Genomic DNA, 23,294 nt, shown 5'->3' on the forward strand with positions numbered 1-23,294 from the left:
TCTATAATTCATCACAATGAGCACAGCACATGGAGTGAAATTGTACTGACAAGCTTTAAATTATGTGTTTCCCAAAGTTCATGTTTAAAATCTACATACTTATGGTATTTTTCATTTAATTACATTTTCTCTAAACTTCCATTCATGCTCTTATTACAAAATCCTCAGTGCTTTTATATGCTTCTCTTAAATCATGTAAGTTATGCTGTCTCATACTAGCAATTATTACTCATCACCATTCAATGAAACAGAATGTTAATATGCCCATAAATTCCAGAGAAAATACTTTTCCTAAGTCTGATATTATTTGAGTAAATTATGTCAGAGTTTGCAGATGAGCTGTTAGATAAGTAAGCAAATGCACTTTTGGTGACCAAGATTTTTTTCAAATTCAAGGACTGATCAGTTCTAAATTGAGAAGCGGATTGGCCTCGTGGAGATAATGTTGGTCTTGGAGGCATGGGGGCCCAGGTTGAATCTTGCCTCAATCACTTACTAACTGTGGGCTCATGGAGAAGTCAGTCTCTCAAAGACCTAAGTTCATCATTTTTAAAATGAGAAAAATGCAAAAATGACAATGATATAAAAAGAAAAGGTTTTTTAAAAACAAACTAAATGGAAATAGTAATAATCATAAGTGTTTTGCAAAACTTTTTAAAAGTGTTTCACCTTATAACCCATAATTTTTAAAGTGCCACAAAACTGATCTTTTAACAACATAGATATATAATAACGATGATAACAATTACATCTGTACTAGTAAGAAAGAAATCGACATTTTGATGCTTTAAAAGTCAGTGGGCTACAAGGCAAGGTTAATGTACTTTCTGTAACATATTAAAAAATACTGATTTCGTTATCAGAAGTAGCCCCAAAACTATCAAGGATATATGTGACTAGGAAAGGAGATGAGTCAATCATGTAACAAGTAAACAGAAAGATTGACAGCTCAAATGCTGTTCTGATTGATATCCATAAAGTTAATGAGTATGCAGATTTAGGTGATCTTAAAATTTTATCATCCACATGAAAAGAAAATCAAAGGCAGTAACCTGAAGAGTTCATTGTTATCAGGTAGATAAATACAAGAATGCCAGAAAAATATGAATTTCATGTTGTTCCCAAATTACTTGCTATTATTATTCACTGGTACAAAGACACTACTACTCTTCCAATCACCCATTCCCAAGTATTTTCAATCTTACCCCTGCAATTGCTTGCCTCTCTTTTTCCCCTCTTTCCCCTCACACAGCCTCATATCTAGTTCAGACCCTCATCTTTTGCCTAGTCTAGGTCCCACACTATTGCAACAGTCTCCCAGTTGTTCTAACTACTTGAAGCTTCCTGTCCATCCTCAACCCAGCAGCCAAAATGATACTCACAAAACACAGATTGGACCATGACACCCCCTACACAAACATCATCAGTGCCTCCTTTTTGCTTGAAGACAAAACTTAAAACCCTCAGCCCAGCATTTAAAGCTTTCACAATCTAGTCCCACCTTTCTTCAGTCTTGTTTCATATTCCCTTTCATATATTCTCTTTATACACAATTATTGATTATTTTTGAACCCACTCATTATTTAGGGGATTGGGTCAAGAGGTGGGGGAAGGATTGAAAAGGGAACTGTAACAGAGGAAGTCTTGTTTTGATGGTGGGAGGAAGTTCCACTGATGAATGTTCCTATGGCTGAAGGGAGATATTTGTGAAGGGGGGGATAAAGACCTTGCACTGGACATTGTTTGCAGGGATTTGATGTCTGAAAAGACTATTTTTGTTATGTTAATGTTATTGCTTTTGGCTTCTCTTCTAGACTGTTCTTCATTTCTGTGTATTTGCATTCCCAATTAATTATCCTCTTTTTTACTTCTTTGGTGAGACTTGCCATCACAGACTCAAGGTTTCCCTGTTTTGCAAGTTATTTCTGCTAAGCAGGCCACAAATTGTGCTCTCACAATTGTCATTTCTCTTTTGAACCACTCAGGAACAGCATGTCGTGGTTTGATGTTCTCCTCACATTCCACAGGGTCCTCTATCTCCTCAAGTGTTGAATTGTTTTCCTTTGTTTTATGACTGAACTTATTTACGAGATCTGGAGACCATATTTCCTTCTGCTATTAATGTTGGTTTATCTGTTTATGCTCAAGATTCTTTGAGTTGTCTTTCTCTTGAGATCTTTGGCAATTCCAGTCTCCCCCCCCCCCCTTATTTTCCCTGGTTGCTCACTTTCTGACATCTTCCCTTCCAATTGTAGTTTCCTTTTTTTAAATAATTAATTTATTTTTTAATTTTCAACATTCACCTCCACAAGATTTTGAGTTTTAGATTTTCTCCCTCTTACCTCCCCCACCAAGATGGCGTGCAGTCTGATATAGGCCCTACTTATACATTCATATTAAGTATATTTTCCCATTAGTCATGATATAAAGAACAATTAGAACTAATGGGAGGAATCATGAGAATGAGGCAATAAAACAACACAACAAAAGGAAAGGAGAGCAAATAGTATGCTTCCATCTGCATTCAGACTCCATAGGTCTTTCTCTGGATGTGGATAGCATTTTCCATCACAAGTCTTCTGGACTTGTCTTAGATCCTTGCATTGCTGAGAAGAGCCAAGTCTATCAAAGTTAGTCATTGTACGGTGTGGCTGTTGCTTTGTACAATGTCCTCCTGGTTCTGCTTATTTCACTCATGATCAGTTCATATAAGTCTTTCCAGGTTTTTCTTTTTTCTTTTTCTTTTTTTATTTTTCAGCAATTGGGGTCACACAGCTATAAGTGTCAAATGTTTGGGTGGATTTGAACTCAGGTTCTCCTGACTTCAAGGCTGGTGCTCTATCCATTGCGCCACCTAGCTGCCCCCAATTTCCAGATTTTTCTGAAGTCCACCTGCTCATCATTTCTTATAGCATAACAGTATTCCATTACAGTTGTAGTTTCCCTGGGGGCTGGATCTCAAAGTATCTCAACCTCCTCCTACATCGGACAGTTCACCATTCGGCAGCCTTGGTCTCTGCTCCAGTGACTTTGGTTAGACAGATTTGGCCCCAGCAGGACATTGCGCTCTTTTCCTCAGGGTTAGTGAAGTGCCACACACCACCCCACATGATACCCTGTCCTGTTCTTTTTGTTTCTCAGTTCTCCGACCTGGCAGCACAAAGTCCTGCAGGTGCTACTGCAGCATGGCAATATTTCTGTCATTTGGATTGGGGATGTGGGGTCAGGTATGGGTTTGAGCTCTGCCTCAAGCCCAAACAAGTATGCTGTCACTTAGGCTGGCACCTCTAATCTTCTACAGAGATGTCTTGCAGCACAGAATGCTGTAGCAGTACTGGATATCAAAACCTCAGAAAATGTCTGCAGTTTATAGCTTAGAAAAGGGAGTGAGAACCAGGGCATGGAGTTGCAAGCCACAGGTTGGGTTAGTTGCACAGCTTTGTGCCTATAGCACAATAGGCAATAGGAGGCTTAAGTAGGCCATGATTCACCTACAACATGGGGCTGAGATGCCTTCATTTGTAAAACCTTGGTTGTGTCCATTTGTTAATTCTCTTTCTTTCTTGAAGTTAACTTGTATGAATAACCTGGGCTGGTATAAGCATGCCCAGTTCAAATAACACAGAGACCTGAGTCCTTTGCCACTTGGGTGGAGGTAGTCTCCTTTCTGTCTTTAAAACTGCCAAGATTGAACCAATCATACTTATTCAGGTGTTCTTTGCTATCACTCTCTTTTCCATACTCTCTCTGTGCCCAGAGGGTGAAGATCACAGTTTACCCATAGCAAAGATGCCATGAACTGACCCCTTGAGAGAAAGAAAGACTCTCCTTTCCCTGTCCTTTCTGTTTTATCCCAACCAAGAAATGGGCCTGAAGACATTTTTTCCCTGTTGTGTTGTTTGTCCTCAGTTTCAGGCACTGGAAATGATCCTCACAGGAACAGAAGGTTGAGCCACGGAGACCGTGGAGCCAAGATTGCAGGCAGGATGGTAGAGCCAGCCCATCTGGCCTAAAAGCCTAGAGAAGCCAGGGTGCCTAGGACTCAAGCATGAGGAGCATTTTGGTCTTAGAATGGGGACTATGCTCTATAGGAAGTGAGCTAAGCTAGGAACCTAATCTCTTTCCCATCATCTCCAGAAACTGGCAATGCAAAGGTGGAGAGAGATTATGATAGCAGAGTAAGTTCTCACATTTGTCATTAGATCTTCTGAAGTAAACATTCCTTTGTAAAATCTAATCTGACTATTAGTGCTAACGGAACTAGGGTGCAGGGGACCACCCCCTACAATTGAGGGAACATCATGAGAACGGGGTAGCGGCTGTTAGTGGAGAGCCTAGACACCCTAAAGGATACCAGAGAATCCTGGAGGGGGTGGAAATGGCACACATCTGACCTACGGGAGGTAGGGGCCAGGGTGGTCTACGATTCAATTTACATGCATTTTTATCTATATGTGTACATGTTGTAAAATACAAATTCCTATACACAATGACTATAGCAATATAAATGAAAAGACCAATAAAATGCTGTAAAATTATGATGACCAAGCTTGGCTCCAAAAAAAATATAAATGAGAAGGTCCCTTCCACCCACACTTCCCCCCACCCCCGCCACTGCATTTTGCAGAAGCAGGAAACTACATATGGAATACTACACATGTCAGACTTTTTTCTTGTGTTGGTTAGTTTTGCTAAACCATTTTCTCCCTTTTAGTCTTTGTTATAAGAGATGTCTTTCCAGGGTGGGGGGGGGGGAAGTAGGGGAAAGAATATAGTAGGAAATGAAGATGACATAAAAACAAAAGATAGCAATAATTTTAAACTGCTGCTTATGTCTTTGTAAACACAATACCTAGCACAGTCCCTTAAAAATGCTTGTTAAATTGTTTTTATTTGAATTAAGTTCCAGCTGCAACTTACAGGCAGTCAGGCTCTCACTATTGATATATAGAAAAATTACAGAAAAACAAATTCTGATAGTAGAGAATTTGCAAAATAGCAGACATTAAACTCATTCATGTATAGTGAGTGTTCATGCTGTTATAAATGTCTTTACAATAAGAAAAGTAAAGAGTTAACAGAACTATGAACATGCAAAGCCTTTTCAGGGATGACTGAGATGGACATGAACTTCACTTTCAAAGTTAAAAAGGCAGACTCTGTGATTTTGGGCTCACCTCTCTGCCTAAAACAACAAAGTGAAGGAAAAGAACTGTCTAAAAGAACAACAGATGGCAGAGCGAAATTGGATGTACCCAATAGCTCCTTCTCTAGGCAAATTATAGAGGTAATGAGTTTGGTCCCAAAGGAGAGAAGGGGAGGAGCCTTTGATTACAGGATATAATAATAGTTGCAATTAATTTTAAAAATATATTATTATTATTTGTTTTTATAGCAACTGCAGTTACTAATTTAATCCTCTGTCTACCTCCAGAACTATTCCTTATAATAAAACTCTTTTTTTGTCTTTTAAAGTGATAGAGGGAAAGTTTAGCAAAACTAACCAATATATTAAAAAAAAAAGTCTGACATACTTATAGTACTCAACCTATGCAAAGAATGGAGATAGGTATCTTCTCCCATCTCTTCTCTGGGGCTTGGTTATTACAGTTTCGTAGTATTTTGTTTTTATTGTTCTTTCTACTTACATCACTATAGTCCTTGTGTATATTGTTTTCCTGGTTCTGCTTACTTCACTTTGTATCAGATCATGTACATCTTCCTATAACCTCTACTCATGATAGGCATCATTTTAAACTACACAGTAATATTCCATTAAGCTCATGTAATGCTTGGTTAGCTACTCCCCAATTCATTGGCATCTACTTTGTTTCCAGTTCTTTGCTACTAAAAAAAAAAAGGTAATATCTGACTTTTATTTGCACTTTAGGATTTGCAAAGTGCTTCATATCAATTATCTCATGGATCCTCAGACCTACCTCGTGAGACAAATACTACAGTTATAATGATCACTTTTTTACAGATGAAAATGAGTCTTAGTAAAATGACTTAGCCAAGATAGAACTTACAAAAGTTCAGAAGCAGAATTTTAACTAAGCTCTTTTCTAACTCCAAGGCCAGCCTTCTTTCTTCTAAAATGTGATGCTTTTGATAAAAGATGAAAGAGAAAGGCCCTGCAACTTGTACTTTCAACCATGGTTTTGGTAATATTTTATTGCACTGTTTATGCCAGCTAGGGACAGTCCAAATGTCAAGAGCAGACAATTTAGGAACACACACACACACACACCACACACACACACACACACACACACGTTCCAGTCACTGCAACTTACAGGGACTCAAACTATCACTACTGACATAAGGAAAATTATAGAAAAATTCCAATAATGGAAAATTTGCAAAATAGCAGACATTAAACATATGTGTGTATATGTACATACATGCATGTATGTATATATTCATACATATATGTATAATATATGCACACACATAGATACATAAAATTATACAGAATACAGAGAATCAACAACAATTTAAGTTCTTGAGGGACCACAAAGAACTATGAAACAGTCTATTAAAAGAATTCTAATAGGAAACATTAGCAGCATGGATTTAATTCATCAGAAAGAAAGGGGGAAAGATTGTTAAATACCTTTCTGAAGGAAATTCTGTTTTCTTGGCATGATATGAATTGTCCTCCTGGAATCTGTAATCTAGAGGGATAATCATTCATTTTTGGCCCTGAGGAAAAAATGGACTATTATGATCTGTGAGTTGCAAAGCAGACTTGAGTCATGCCCAGGAGTTTTTAGGAGGACACACACAGTCTGCAAAAGGATAGGCTGAGAGAAAAGAATGGGAACCCTATGAGCTGAGCAGCAGTGGAGGAGACTGTGTCCCTACACCTGCCTAGGCCTTAATAAAAGGAGCTGAAAAGAATCAGCGAACAGAAAAGTGAATGGAAGAGCTGAAAGGAAAACTAGGTTGTGACTGAGACATGAGTGGGAGAGGTCGGCCATCAGGCCAATGAAGACATTTCAGAATAGAGCACTGAGACAAAGGCTTACCTCTTCAAAAACTGGGGGAAATTCCAAAGGGTCTACTTTCCTCCTTGCCCAACTCTCCCTTCCCAAGTCTATCTAGAAACAGGCACTATAATATTCTCCCAAACAGGCACTGTCATATTCTCCCTTCATTTGTTTTACTCAATTAAGGTTTTCCTGTATCCTGATTTTGTTCCAAATATGCAGAAGCCAAAATTTAAATTAGGGCCAAGAGCTAAACCTCTCTCTAAATGGTATGCATTTTCCTGAGGGCTCTGAACTATAATGATTGTTTTAATAACTTTTTACCTGATATAAACTCCATAAAACAGCAAACACAGAGACATGAAAGTTATCATATGCCATAGGCTAAAAGCAAGCTAATCTTTTGTCATTGATTATGGTTGATTAACACACAAACACACATACACCCTAAACCCCACCCCCACACCTGCTAGGGAAGAGATAGGGGAGGCCTGAAAGGAATTCAGTTCTTCCTCTTCCTAGAAAGGAAGATGGAGCAGAAAGGGTTGCATAGTAGCCAGTCAATTTTACCCTCTACAGAGAAACCCACCAGTGTGGCACTATACAAAATATAATGGTGGCAAAACATGCCTTCACATGAGAGGCAAGAATTCTGTTACAGACAGATTTTTTTGTTCAGGTATATGTGACACTAGCTGGCCCCTAAGGTCCTTACCAGCTCTGGGATGGTGTGATTCTGAGAGCTTGAGGTGGAAAGAGAAAGCTGTCAATAGTGAAATGCTTAAGAAAAAAGGGTCTAAATTAATGATCTTTCTAAAAGCAGGTTAAGTGAGTCAATATGCAGATCCTATTTCTGGCTCTGGGGGTGACTAAGTGACCTTCTCTGAGTGACTTGTCACTTAATGGTTCTGTACCTCAGTTTACCCTACTGTGAAACTAAAATGATAATAACACATCTCTGCTTCAGCAGGGTGATGTAAGGATTAATTAATGTTTTTAAAGTACCCTGTGATCTTTAAGTTGTAGACACCCTACCATTATTAAGAAGTCTTAACCCACACCTGCTACACAGTAGGAAAGTTCTGAGCTTATTGAGAGAGACAATATGCTTTTTTTCCATTTTAGAAAAGTTTTCTTAACTTCATCTTTAGCTCTGAAGTGAACTGAAAACATATCCCATCATGTTGCTTTTTCCATGTTAGAAATAATAGAAAGTTCACACGTTATTCCTGGAAGATAGTTATTATTGACCTTTCCCTCTCTCCCCAAACCTATCATATCTATCAATAATAATGCCTTACATTTAAATAGAACTTACTATGTGCCAAGTGCTTTACAATTTTTATCTTATTTGATCCTTACCACACCCCGAGGAGAGAGGTGCTATTATCACCTCCATTTTTCAGATGAGGAAACTGAGGTAGACAAAGGTTAAGTGACATACCCAGGGTCTCACAGCTAGCAAGTTTCTGAGGCTGGATTTGATTTGAGATCTTCGTGACACTAAGCTCTATCCACTATGCCACCTACCTGCCTGAAAAAAAAGTACAAAGCATTTTAAAGCACCTACTATATGCCAGGTACTGTGGTAAGCACTGGAGATACAAAAATGAAAGTGAAAGAAAGAAGTCCTCTCCTCGAGGAGTTTATATGCTCTGACAATGTGCATTTTGTTACCAGATCTTGGGCTTTTACCTCTGCAAAAGCTCTTGTATCTTTCCCCTCCTCTATTTTCCTGCCGCCATCACTTTATAAGCCTTCATTACAATCCACGTCAGCTATCATAATTATGATAGACCTAACAGGTCTTCTAGGTTAGTCTTTCTCCTCCAGTATACACACTCTCCTCATGCTTCTATGCTAATCCCTATGCAGAGATTTTAACTATTTGCCAGGGACCCAAGGTCCCCTACAAATCAGCACTGCTCTCTCTGAGTCTTATCACATACTTTTCTCCTCCATGAACTCTATGCTCCAGAGACTGATCTTCACTCCATGTCTTTGCTTGCCCTGCACTGTATGAAACACCCTACCTTTCCCCTCTCCACCTAGTGAATTCCTACCCATCTTTTAAAGCACATCCCTAATGCCATGTTCTGTAAGAAACCCTTTCTGATCCTTTTACCTGACAATGACTTAACGTCCTTGGCACATACAGCACTCATCTTCGTACCCGTCTAATCTACTTAGCATGTTCCACTACTCAAAGGATGTGCCATCTTCTCAATGTGGAGAATCCCTTCACTACTCTATGCCCAAGGAGAAAGTTGGTTTTTTTGTTTTGTTTTGTTTTGTTTTGCTTTTAGGCAATTGGGGTTAAGTGACTTGCCCAGGGTCACACAGCTAGTAAGTGTCAAGTGTTTGGTCTGAGTCTGGAATTGAACTCAGGTCCTCCTGACTTCAGGGCTGGTGCTCTATCTACTGTGCCACCTAGCTGCCCCCCAAGGAGAAAGTTTTTATGAGATACTGTGGCTGAAAAATCTATTGCCCTCAGGTCAACTTGGTGATAAGCTTGTTGAAACATAAGTTAATCTATTCCTTAGACAACTAACAGAACCCATCATTAGGCCATATTCAAAATCCTTTCAGTTTGATAGGACTTGCTAGAGTCCGGGTTCAGCTGGCAAAGTCACCCATACCATGATAAGGTGTCACAGTAGGACTTTAGTGAAAAGTACATTACACAATGTCATATGTTACTGTGCACTATGGGTATCCCTATTTGTAAGCTTCATTACAAATTTTCTATGGAAAAGATTTCTGCTTGTATGTAGCTTTGGACCTCTGAGGAATCTTCCAACATGAGGTCTATTTCTATAACTCTAAATCCCTCTGAAGTGACTAGCTATGAAAAGTCAGTGGTCAAAGGGAAACAGACAAGACAGAAAGGAAGCCATAACAAGACAATTTACAAACTGGCACTTACTATGTAGAAATGGGGGCAAAAAGGGTGTTATTCAAGAATACTTTGGCTTTCATCACACAAGAGTATTCTAATTCATGACATATAAATCTTTATCACCTTCACCACTGTCCTGGGAAATGACAGGTACATTTTCTTCACTTTTCTTTCTTTGATTCTCTACTTTCCAAAGGTATCTTGTTTAAGTTAAAAAAAATTCAACAATCCACGATCTTAATCTTTCATGTTATTAAATTTACTTTACAAAATAAGAACATAATATATTACTTCATCTTTCTGGCCCTTTGTCACTAGTAAAATGAGAAAGTTGAACTCAGTGATCTCTATGGTCCCTTCCTATTCTAACATTCTAGGATTTCCTACGTAATGTACTGGTAATAGATTTTAAATGTCAAAGGCTTTCTGCCTAAGACAATAGGCTTCCTAGCCAGTACCGTGGGTCTGGGGACATCTTCCAGAATGGCTATAACAGATAGATGACAAAGAAAAGGAACTTTGTTTCTCTTTAGAAAGCTATGGTTTTATGTTACAATTCAGAATTAAGTTTAAACGCTGCCATCCCCTTTCTCATTAAAAAAAAAAAAGGAAAGAAAGAAAGAAAGAAAGGAAGGAAGAAAGAAAGGAAGGAAGAAAGAAAGAAAGAAAGAAAGAAAACAGTTCAGTTATTCAATTCTGATCATTCAACCACCCTACTCCATAAACTCCAGTAACTCCCTGTAATCTCTAGGATAAAATGCTAAACTACTTTGGTTGGCATTTAAAGCCCTTATAGTCTGCCCCATCTACCCTCGCAGCATTATTGAACACTACACTTCTCTCTCTGCACAACAACCCAAGTGACCTTCTTGTTGGATCTTCTACATGGCACTCTGATTCCTGCCTCAGTTGCCTTTGGCTGTCCCCCATGCCTAGAATGGATTATGTTTGTCTAAAAATCTTTAATTTCCTTTGAGGCTAAACTCAAAAGCCACTCCCCACATGATGCACTTACTGCTCCCTCCAGCTATTGGTGCCTTCCCCCTAAAATCACTTGGTATTTATTTTGTACACGTACACACATACTATCTTCCTCGGTTATACTGTATACTTTCTTGATGGCAGGGATAGTTTACATTTTGTGCTTGTATCCTCACTGCCTACCACAGTGCCTGGCACATAGTAGATGCATAATATTGATAATCTGTTATTTAATCATCTTCACTACAGACATCTTTATCCTGAAGGCTTTTTATGACCTCCCTGAGTTGTATTTGTATCCCCTCTAAACAAATGCAAAGTGGCATTCAATTTAATAACAATGATTAAAATTCTGTAGTCTTATTTCCTGACAGGAATTTCTTGGAGGACTTCTGTCCTAATGAAGAGAGGTCTCCCACCTCCACCCCAGTACAACTTGAATCTGCTATACAGTAAGCATTTGATAAATGCTTATCAGTTGATTGATTCAAACCGGGCTGGGAATAGGCTGAGTAGGCAATGACCTAGGAAAAAACTACAAGCTGGAGAGGAACACACAGCCAGTAACAGGCTTAATGTTAAGTTTTATAAATGTACAGATTTTTAAAGCCAGAAGATGCTACACACCATACCTTGAAAGCATTTATTTTATAATAAATCAATTGCAAGGGCCATAGTAAAACCCAAACCGTCTAGCAGACAAGCTCATAGAGAGTGCAACTGTTTGTGTGGTGGGTGAAGGGCATACAGAGTATATTACAATTACAATTGCAGTATACTTCCTCATCCCGCAGCTGAGTACAATAGGAGGGAGCAAAAGGCCACTTACAGCAATGAGATGCTGTATACATTGTTAGATGCAGCCACTGTGCATTTGCTCACCCAAATATTTTTCCTTGTTATGAGGGATGATTATTTACTTTTTAGAGTGGGTATATGGAGAACTGACTGGTATAAAGATCAAAAGGTGTCAACAAACCTCTTTAATGAAAAAAAGTACAGAAATACAACCGCTATTCGCAGCCGTTTAAGGAAAGTCCATCACATGATAAAATTCTTGAGCATATTAAAGTGGATAAAAGACAGATTACAAGTATGTTCCCTTTTTGCCAAATAAGAACAGCATTACAGATCTGCATGTTATTCAAGATGCTCTCAAGATTAAAAACAAAACAAGAGAGTGGTTAATTCCATTAACAATGTTAGCTGATATGTGCATCTTTACAACGTAGACATAGAAGACAAAAAAATCTTCAAGACTCAAAGGAATGAAATTATGAAACATAGAGTAAAAATCCAAGTGGGCCTTACAGCCTATATTTCAAGAGTGAGCCCTGCCTGCCATGCCCTCAAATAAACCATAAGACCATCCCAAGTAATTTAATCTCCATTCTGAATAACAACTAACTCCAAAGCTTATTGAAGTGATACATAGCTTTTTTTCCCCCCTTCTATATTCCTTCATTTGGTATTCTAGAACCTGTAAACAACCCCCAGTGCAGTCTGAACAACCTATTATCTGAGGAGGAAAAAAGCTTTGGCAGCTTGATTGTACAGCACAATGCTGTGGTGGGAAGGAAGCGGGCTTGTGAATCAGGACTGAGCTCTGAGTCCTGGCTGTGCCACTGATTAATAGTCTGACAATGAGCAAGTTATTTCAACGTGCTAAGCTTCAGTTTCTTCATATGAAAATGGGAATGGCTCTCACCATGTTCCATTTATAGACTCATGAGGATGGACACAGAGTTTATCTGAGATCATAGACTTATAGCTGGAAGGGAGACCACCTACCCTAAATCCCTCATCTTACAGATAAGGAAACTGAGGTCCAGAAGTCAGGGGACTTACCCAAGATCACACTGAAAATAACAGGATTTGAATGAAGCTTTTTCCACTGTACCATGCTGCTTCATGGGTAGATAGATGGTGCAAGGGATAGAATATCAGGCCTGGAGTCAGGAAGATCCAAGTTCAAATCTGGCCTCAAACACTTACTAGCTTTGTGACCCTGGGCAGTTCACATAACTCTATTTGCCTCAGTTTCCTCATCTGTAAAATGATCTGGAGGAGATAGCCAACCACTCCAATATTTTTGCCAAGAAAACCCCAAATGGGGTCATGAAGAGTCAGGCAAATGAAGGTACTGAACAAAAGAAATATGATGCTTGCCAATGTGAAAGTACTTTGAAATAAGTCAAATACTATGTAAAATGTAACGAATTATTATCATCATCACCATCATCACATGAATGTAAAATATATAACAAAAACATTCCTGTACAAAACTTAGGTTTTGAGAAAAAAATGAAGTATTAGAACTTTCTATCCTACCTCTAAGAAGTCATGAGCCCCCCATCACCGTATTAAAATGAGCTATGCTATGAAAAGTACTCAGGTACAGTTATAAGGAACATAAAGAAAAGAACTGTTAAAAAAAAACCCCTATACTTCCCAATTAGATTTGGAAAAAAATAATTACCATACCAAACATCTTGGAGCACTGATATGTTTTTTGCATTTGGGCAGAGTATGTGGAATGTCAGCCAGGCAGATAGGGTAACAGCAAATCTGTACACAGTCCATTTTCTTAGCTAAGTGCTCTTAGTCATCTCACACTCCTCCATGGGAGGCAAAATGTCCTCTCTCTCTCTCTCTCTCTCTCTTTTATAAACAGGAAATAAGTAGTCATGCAACATCAGAACCAGCTGTATAATTTTTTTACCTTCATGAAAACCTGTAGAAAGTTGGCGTGCAATTCCAAGAGCAAATAATTCCAGAGAACAAATCTGCACTTAAGTGGGATCTCATGGCTTGGAGATTTTCTATTTCTCACTCAGTAGTACAAAAAGAAAGAGGTAAATATGGAAAAGTTGATTTGTGAAAGGAGGTACATGCATACTTCTTAGCCTTTTAACAACCTTCTCATCAGGTATGGTTTAGGGCTGGATTATACAGACTTGGCTAGGAATGTAGCCCCCAGGGCAATAACTAGATTGTTAAGTTTTGTTTTGGTTTTTGTTTTTTCCTGATGTAATCCCCCTACTAAATGTGCTTTCATATTTCAAAAGATAGCAGGAATGCCATTTATATGTGGTGAGTAAAACTACTGTCAATTCAGTATTTATGTAATAACTACCATTCTGGATCTTTCATCCCAATGAGACCTTCTAAAAAACTGTTGGAATTTTTCAGAAGAGTTCATATTTGAAAAGGACTTTCAAATATAAATCATAAAGACAATATTAACAGAAACTCCACTTAGACAGGTTTGGCATGTCTAAGTCACTCAATGGCGGTTCTGTTGGCTCTTTGGGGAATGTCATTGCTGAAATTCATTCTAGGCTTTAAAAAATTTCTTGCACACATTTCCTATTAAGTCAAATACAGCATATGAACATTTTTTTCAGTTTTCATAGTGGATAAATAAAACCAGATTTCAGCAACTTAACAGCAAGAATCAAATGGCCATACTTATCTAGAAACAAAACTTGTAGAAATTATTTATAGAAAACTATTTACATAGCTCTGTAACACAACTCTCTAATATACAAATGTTACAATCTAATTAAAGAGACATCTATTAAAGGCCTAAGATGTTCAAGATATTGGGGATACAAACATGAAAAAGTCACTGGTCTGAAGAAGCCTACGTGAAACTTTATGGAGTAGTGGGGGTGAGACTCAGTACATGCTCAAAGAAGTATAATAGTAGGTAGGGTACAACGGGGGCAAAGGTAGAGATCTAGACAGAGAGCCTTAAGCAAATACTAGCTCTGGAGGGGAAGGAACCTCAAAGACCATCTAATCCAACTTTTCATGAAGAAATAGAAACAAAAAGAGGTTAAGCAGTGGACCCAAGGTAGTCAGTCAATGTAACAAAATTAGCCTTTTTCACCAAAAATAACAACTGACTTTTGGGACAGCTAGGTGGCCCAGTGCATAGAGCACTAGGCCTAGAGTCAGGAAGCCTCATCTTCCTGAGTTCAAATCTGGTCTCAGATACTTACTAGTTGTGTGACCCTGGGCAAGCCACTTGAACCAATTTGTCTCAGTTTCCTTATCTGTAAAATAAACTGGAGAAGGAAATGGAAAACTACTTCAGTATCTGCCAAGAAAACTCCAAATGGGGTCATGAAGAGTCAAACACAACTAAACAATAACACACAACTGATTTAATTTTATAGGAAGGTATAATCTCTTGTGGCATCAATGCAAACTTATTAAAAGAGAGGAAAGATCTACCTCCAATGTGCCCCCTTCTCCTAGGCAACGCATGGGTGAGGGGAGGTATAGGGTGGATGAATTCTATTAAGTTTCTCACACAGACACAGACACACAGACACACACTGGAATTCCAGATGTAAGGTGAGTTATTAGAACTTACCCCAAGTATAAAATAAGTGTGCCTGACTCATTTGTAGCACCTGAAACTTGTAGTGATGCTTCTGAGTCTAAAAAGGCACATTACAGGTAAATTACAGCCCACACAAGTTTCGTGTAATAAAGAAGTGGGCTGCATGAAGGTAGTGGTGGTCTGCCTGAAAAAAAGGTCAATCAGGTGGAAAAAGTGATGAGCTTCTATCATAAAAGAGCATAAAGTATTAATATAAAGTAAGGAAAAAGTTTCCACAACCATGTACAAAAATTGGCCTCATCACATTATAGATATGCCGCATATATTCCATATTTATAAGGGTTCTACATTAGGCAATCAATCAATAAACATTTATTAAGTGCTTACTATGTGCCAAGCACTGTGATAGGCACTGGGATACAAAAAGAGGAAAAAGATAGCCTCTGCCATTAAGGAGTTCACAATTCAATTTGCAAACAAATATATGCAAACAAGCCATATATAGGATAAACTGAAAATAATTAACAAAGGGAAGGCACGTAGAATTAAGAAGGGTTGGGAAAAGCTTCCTCTAGAAGATGGCATTTTGGGTGGGACTTAAAGGAAGCCCAGGCAGCCAGTAAGCAGAGATGAAGAAAGAAACCATTCCAGGAATAGGGGACAGCCAGAGAAAATGCCCAGAATCCAGAGATGGAGTGTTTGTTCATGGAACAGCCAGGAGGCCTGTGCCCCTGGATCAAAGAGTAATAGCAAGGAGTTAAGTTTAAGAAGACTGGAAAGGTAGGAGGGGGCTAAGTTACGAAGGACTTTGAGGAAATGGCTGCATCTCAGGAGAGAAGGAGGCATATACCAGAGATATTGCAAAGGTTAAATTGTCAGGCATTGGCAACAGATTATATTTGGGGGATAAGGGATAGTGAGAAGTCCAGGATGACCTAGTTTGTGAAGCTGAGGGACTCATAGGATGGTGTTGCCCTCAACAGTAACAAAGAAGTTTGGAAGGAGGAGGGTTCGGGTGAAAGACAATGAGTTCCATTTTGAGCATGTTGTGCTTAAGACATCTACTGGTCATCCAGTTCAAGATGTCTGAAAGGCAGGTGGAGATGAGAGACTGGAGGTCAGCAGAGAGGTTGGGGCAGGATAGGTAGATTTGAGAATCATCAGCACAGAGATGGTAATTAAATCCATATCACTTGATGAGATCATCAAGTGAAGAAATATAAAGGGAGAGGAAAGAGGGACCAGGACAAAGACCTGTGTGCAATACCCACAATGAAAGCATATGATGTGGATGAGGATCTCCCAAAAGAGACTGAGGAGTGGTTAGATAGGAAGGAGAACCAAGAGAGAATGGTGTTCCAAATATCAAGGAGAAGAAAGTGATCAACAATATTGGGAGAAAGATTAAGGATACTGAAGATTGAGAAAAGGCCATTGAAATCTTTGGTTTCTCTGGAGAGAACAGTTTTGGTGGAATGATGAGGTAAGAAAGCAGATCATAGGGGGTTAAGGAAAGACTGAAAGTGGAGTCACCTATTAACATATGGCCATTTCCAGGGTTTAACCACAAAGGGCAGAAAAGATACAGGATGATAGTTAGTGGGGATGGAAGGATGAGGTAAGGGTTTTTTCAGGATGAGGGAGACTGGATAGCTTTGTGGGCAGCAGCGAATGAGGCAGTAGACAGGGAGAAATTGAAAATAAGTGACAAAGTGGGAGTGACAGAGGGGGCAATCTGTTGGAAGAGACAGGATGGAATGGGATCATTTACACAGGAAGCAGGGTTAGGGGAGTAGTAAGGTCACTTCATCATATGAACAGGAGTGAAGGAGGAGATAGTGGCAAAAAGCATGATATCAGATGATGAGGAGAGAAGAGGGAGGACATGGTGAATGGTCTCAATTTTTTTTTCTGCAAAACATGGAGCAGAGAAATTAATCCAAGAGCTGCCCTCCAGCTAGTCAGATACCCAGTCTTTCCCAAAAGCCCTAAATTAGCTACAAAGACCCAAAAGTAGCTCAATAGATAAGTATTTCATGATTGACTGGCCTTGGCCATCAGGTGAAATGTGCTCCAAATATTTAATTCCTGCCACTTTCTCTTCTAACACACACTATTCTCTGAGTTTCTACTTAGAAATAGGTCTTTCGTGTATGGTCTTTACTGTATGCACTACCTTGTAGAAAGTCAGCTGCTTTATTTTTATTAGCAGGCAAAGGTCTGACTTCTATAGGAGCCAAAGCAGTCATTTTTTTTCTTCCCTTCATACATCAGGCTGCCTTCTGGCAAGGCTGAAGCAAAATAAAATTGGGGAAAGAAGGAGTCATACTTGCTAAGTATATTTTGAGTGGTGTGTGCAAAAGTGTTCTTCAATTCTATTTAAATAAATCTTTTTTTTTTTTCCCGCAGACCTTAGACTTGTCAAGATAGGAAATAAATGTTATCTAATTTGCTACAAAAGTAAAAACAATTATCCTAAAAATGTTGAGGTTGTTAATATACCTTAATACATACTTGTCACCCAATGAAAGTTACTTAATTTTGATGTAAATAAGAAAATCTTCTTTGCCTTCTCATCATCTTTCCATTCCTCCCTTACTTTTTTTCCCTCTCCCTTAAAAAAATATTACTGAAATTTCTCCTTATAAACATTTACCCTGGTTTACATTCTCAGAAAAGTCAGAATTTCCACATTTATATAATATCTGAGCAAATGTTCCCCCCTCCCCCAAAAAAGGCATATAACCAAAGAACAGAAGACTGAGGAGTTAAAGCAAGTGTGGTTACAGAAAGGGGTTAGTTAAACACCAAAGGTCACCACAGGGCAGTTCCTAGAGTTTGTTTGAAGAGGACGATTCATTCTTCCAGCAAGCTTCTAATTTCTTCTTTCTTTTTTTATAAATGGGAGTAGAGAATGGAGAAAATAAATCACGTTAGCACTGGTTGGTGAAGAGGAGGTAAAGGCATTGGAAAGGAAATGAGCAATACAGTTCTTAACACTTATTATACAGACTACCTGGAAAAAGGTATTCTTTTTGATTTAAAGAGATGCTCAACTTGTAGACATGTATAGGACAAAGGACCAGATCTGAGAATTTCATTAATATGGAGAACTCCTGAATGAGGAAAATCTTTCTATCAATGAAGATTAGCAACTTCTCTGTATTTATAACCTTAGATGAGCCCTTTGGCAGTCTGGAGAAATCTCTGGATGCCTCAGAATAATGGTTTTAAATGCATAACATAAAATACATAGGATTACCAAGGAAACCAATTACATTGAAATGCACTTATAAAAAGTATTTTAAAAGCCAACAACTGAACAGATCCAGGCTTGAACCCCTACCTTAGAGAGTTACAGGGTAGTGAGAGGTTGAGGGACTTGTCCAGCTCCCACAGCCAGTCTGTGTCAGAGGTGGGACTTGAACCCAGAGCTTTCTGGCTCTAAAGCCATGTCTTATCCACTACACACTACTATATTTCATATAGACATATATAATCTCAATGTAAACCACACTAGATTTAATTACTTTGATACTTACCAAGAGCTATCTACATGCAAGAAACTTTTCTACTGGCCATGAACAACAACTATAGACAACACTACTCATATTTACATAAGCTTTATGGTTTACATAGAGCTTTCACAGCAACTGTGTAAGGTTAGAAATATAAGTACCATTACTCCCATTTTACAAATGAAAAATCTGAAACTCAAAGAGGTTTCCTGCCTGTGGTCATACAGCCAGGAAGTGTCAAAGCTGGAATAAAGAAGATGGCATCCTTATCATCAGAAGCTTACAGCCAAGTAAAGACCATAAGGCAAATACATAAACAACTATAGTGTTAAGACAAAATCTGTGATAAAAAGAGAAGAGAGGTCTAAACAGAATGTTATAAAAGTTCCAAGGAGCAGGAGAAAGGCAACTGGATGAGGAGGGAGGGAATATTCAAAATCCAAATTTCCAGTTTTATGGACTTGATTGAAATGGTCTGTGGATTAAAGTGATGCAGAAGTGTTACAACAGAATGCACCTACTAGATTTATCTTTAGAAATTCCAAGTTGTCTTTGCCAATTCAAGCCAATTAAGGCAATTCAATGATGAAATACTTGAAACTCTCTCACATTAATGCAAATTTTTAAAAAGAGTAAAACCATGAAAACTTTGCTGCTTTTTAAATCTGAAAAGCAAGTTTACTGAGCTTTTTCCCTTCATAGAAAGAACATTATAGACTCTCATTATGAAAGAATACATAGAGATTTAAAGCAGGTTGAAAATGTATCCCTTAAGAATAATCAATCCAGTGAATGGACACATACGTTTATTATACTGAGCACACCAGGTAATTCTAGCCCATAATATTAACCTGGCAAGCTGAATGATGGCTTTAATATAACTAAGTAATTAATTAGCTTCATCATAATTTTTGCTTTATGACACTCACTTTTATATGCCAATAGTCAATTTAATGACATTTTAAATTGGAATAAGACCCCAAGAGAGAACGAGAAGGTACCATGCTTCTTATTGAATCACAAATCTTACAATCTGATTTTTTTTAATTTTAGAAATGACCTAATAAACTTGCTTTACAATTAAATCAGTCTTAACAACCTATTTTTTTGTGATTATTTCTTCATTTTCAGAAATCATGCCAAGATTCTTATCAGAAAACATTTGACACTGTAATTAAGAATTAAAAATTGCTTCGTGTGCATCTGTGATAACAACCTCTGGCAGGCCTCATAGAGTACTTGACTAGCCTCCTCCAGAGGCCTAAAGGAGAAATAGCAGCTCACTCAGGGCAATCTGGGTCCTCGTTTTCTTGGGGATCAAAACTGCAATGCTAAGTATGCACAATGATTCTCTCTACCTGAAACCATGTTATTGTTGTCAAGATTAATTTTATCTTGAGAATGCTTAGCTTACATAATCTTTTGTGCATAATCTTTCACAAAGTTATATAACTTGTGACCATTACCTACTTGTTTACAGGCCATCATGAACTTGAGATTTATGTAGATAGCTGTCATGTCAAGAGGGCAATATTTGAATTGCAATAAATATGAAGAGGGAGGTTTGTGTAGGGGAGAAAAAACCAGATTTGAAACCAGGAAGAAGTCATTTAACTTCTTTGTTTTCTAAGTAACTCTTTAAAACTACAAATAGCAAACAGGTATCAAACTACAATGGTGGAGACAATTCCTTACCTAGGAGTCCCTATACCAATGAAATCACACATTCAGTCCCTATCTCTATTTTTAAGAGCTCAAAACATTATTGAATGAGGCTTTTGTTTTCCTGTAATTGAACAAGAAGAGGGCAAACTTACAGTAAGACACTTGGCTAAGCCTATAAAACCTTTCAGTTCTGGCTGCCTTCAATCTCTGAGCAATTCTGGTGCTAAATATTATGAGTGGCTTTCAAAGATGTTACATATTAAGGAATGCAATTTTTGTGCAAAATAATAATTTTCTATTTCCACAAAATTACCATAATTTCTGAAAGGCATGGGATTTTGCTGAAATTTACTTAGTTAGCATCTGTTTTTCTACTGATGCATGCAAAGAATGTTCTTTGAACAAATTAAACAATCCAAGTTTTCTAGCAAAATTAGAGGCTAAAAGGATTTTAATGATCATTGAAGAAGAAAAGAAAATATGAAGTCTCACCATTTGCTGTGTTCTTTTTGAGGTTATCCAGGAACTCTTCCAGAAGCTGTGACTGGTTAGGAGGGGGAAGGAGGTTTTTCTGGTCCCTGGAAAGGTCACTGTCTGACCAGGAGGTGCCCAGGGTTCGCTTTGTATCCAAAGGACTGGCTCTCAGGGTGAGCTGCACACTTCTCTCAGAAAATAATGTCTCCATCTGCCTAAGGTCAAGGTCAGAAACGACTTCCCCATTTATACTCAAGATCTCATTGCCTGTTCTCAACCCTGAGAAGAAGATAAGTTGAAGTGTGGTAAGAAAAATGCAGATTTCCCAGAGAAATACCATCTGACTGAAGAAAAAGGCTGTAAAACGATACTATATGTGGATACTGCTTTGTTTTTGTCACGTAAGAAAAACCAAAATATATAGGATTTTTGTTATTGAGAATATAATAGTTTTCTGCTGTTCAAAGGCAAGAATCATAATAATCCTTTGAAAATTGGACTGTTTTTCAAACTACTTAATCAATTACTCCTGTGTTCATTTGATAGTGAAGTCTTAGGGAGTCAACTATTCCTTCACTCCCACTCCTAGCTATCTATGTATAAAACACTAGCCTCAATTAAACTATTGTTGACTTTCATCAAAGTCCCAGAAGTAGTTTTCTGGACAAATTTCAAGAAGAAAGTTCTGTGAACAAGCTTGTTCTTCAAAGACTCCAATTAAATGAGAACAAAGACACTCTATATGTCATACAAACCTTCCCCATATGCCAGGCCATCAGGGAGAACATCACTTATAAATATTCGGCTAAGACGCTGATGTTCATCAACTTGAGCTGTAACTGCAAACCCTAGGATAACAATAATTAAAAAAAAAACTTAGAAGGTCACCCAATTGCTGAGCTTTTCCAATAAGAATAAATAGAATTTACTTCTGTATCTTCCCCATGAATTAGAGATAGTAAGAAAGATTCAGTTACAACCATGATGCAAGCACATAGACTTATATGTGGAAGTGAAGGATTTCACAGTCTAAAGTTTCAGAACCATAAGTATACTTTTATCCCAAACCCTGATCACAAAGTAAATTTACACAGGTCAAAAGTAATCTCTGCAAAATTAAGAAAAAGCCAAAATATATAAAAGAAACTTAAAAACTAGACTTTCAATTAATATCTCAATCACTTTATTCAGTGTAGGGGGAGGGGAACAATTTGCAAAGCCAAAGGAGAAAAACTTATACTAACACATGATAAAATCTGACAAAAATAAAAAGCTATTCTTTATCTGGATCCGTTTATCAATTAACATGCATTTAAATAAACTCTTATGGTATGCTCTAGGTGTTATGAAAAATACAAAGAAAAAGAAGACATGACCCCTAACCTCAAAAAGTTTTTAATCAAACTTAATGATCAAGTGGAACACCCATTTAATGATTAGAGAATAATGCAAGAGAGTATATAACCCAGTGTTAAATTGTAGCAGAGAGAACTGAAGTATTTCAGATTCAGAAAAGGAAGAAATCAAAGATGGGACAACTACCTAGCTGAACTCTCTCAACATTTCTCTCCAAAAAACTTTAAAATAGTGCCTCAAACCAAATTTGGGAGTGGCATAGCCAACAAAAGGTTGAGGTAAAAAATTTCCCCAATCTAAGAAAACTTAAGATGTTGGCAGGAAAAGTTTGTGACACCAGAGTGGGAGGCCTGTCTAGAGGCCACACATACAGCAAAGACAACAGAAGCCACAGCAGCAAAATAGCTTTGGGAGCTCCCAGTCCAGAGACAGTAAGAAAGTCAGACAACTGATCAGAAAGAGATTACAGGGGACCCTTTCCTGGCAATGGGTACAGCTGGCCTTGAATGGCAACTCTGTTGACCATAAGTAGTTCTGGGTCACAGTTCCAGGCAAGAGGAGCACTGGTGATCAGTCATAAAGGAGCAGGGGCTCTGGTTACAGTTCCAAAGCAAAGAAGAGTGTGAGCACTTGTGGATGTGGGAGACAAGGGGCCCTTTCTGGATCTAGAGTGCAGACCAGAAGAACAGTGTCCACACCTCTCCCTGAATCACAACACCTTGGAAGCACTGAAAACAGCAGCACAAGAAAGCCTGAGTCTTGGGACAATGCCTTCCCACCCTCAGGAGAGTACAGCCCAAATTTAACATAAAATTCAAAATTAAAAAATAGTTTGGAAAAATAAGCAAACAACAAAAAAAATTTAACTATAAAAATCTAGCATGGTGGTGGGGAAGACCAAGACAAACTCAGAAGACAATGTGAAAGCAGCTACAAAATAGCCTCAAAGAAAAATGTTAATTGGACCCAAACCCAAGAAGAATTCCTGGCAGAGTTAAAGAACAAGGTAAGAGTGGTAGAGGAAAAATTGAGAAATAAGATGAGAGTAATGCATT

The 23,294-nt window shown here is 38.2% G+C and overlaps 1 protein-coding gene across 1 annotated transcript in view; it reads right to left on the reverse strand.

Annotated features, from left to right (window-relative positions):
- TIAM2 (TIAM Rac1 associated GEF 2) overlaps positions 1–23,294 on the reverse strand; it is a 298,176-nt gene that overhangs the window by 78,268 nt on the left and 196,614 nt on the right. Inside the window, 2 exon segments of the mRNA XM_078155068.1 lie at positions 20,902–21,162; positions 21,639–21,731. Of these exon segments, the coding sequence (XP_078011194.1) occupies positions 20,902–21,162; positions 21,639–21,731 (354 nt within the window).

The sequence above is a fragment of the Phascolarctos cinereus genome, unplaced genomic scaffold, assembly GCF_003287225.1.
Source record: "Phascolarctos cinereus isolate Bilbo 61053 unplaced genomic scaffold, phaCin_HiC Scaffold_5;HRSCAF=322, whole genome shotgun sequence".
NCBI classification, from domain to species: Eukaryota; Metazoa; Chordata; class Mammalia; order Diprotodontia; family Phascolarctidae; genus Phascolarctos; species Phascolarctos cinereus.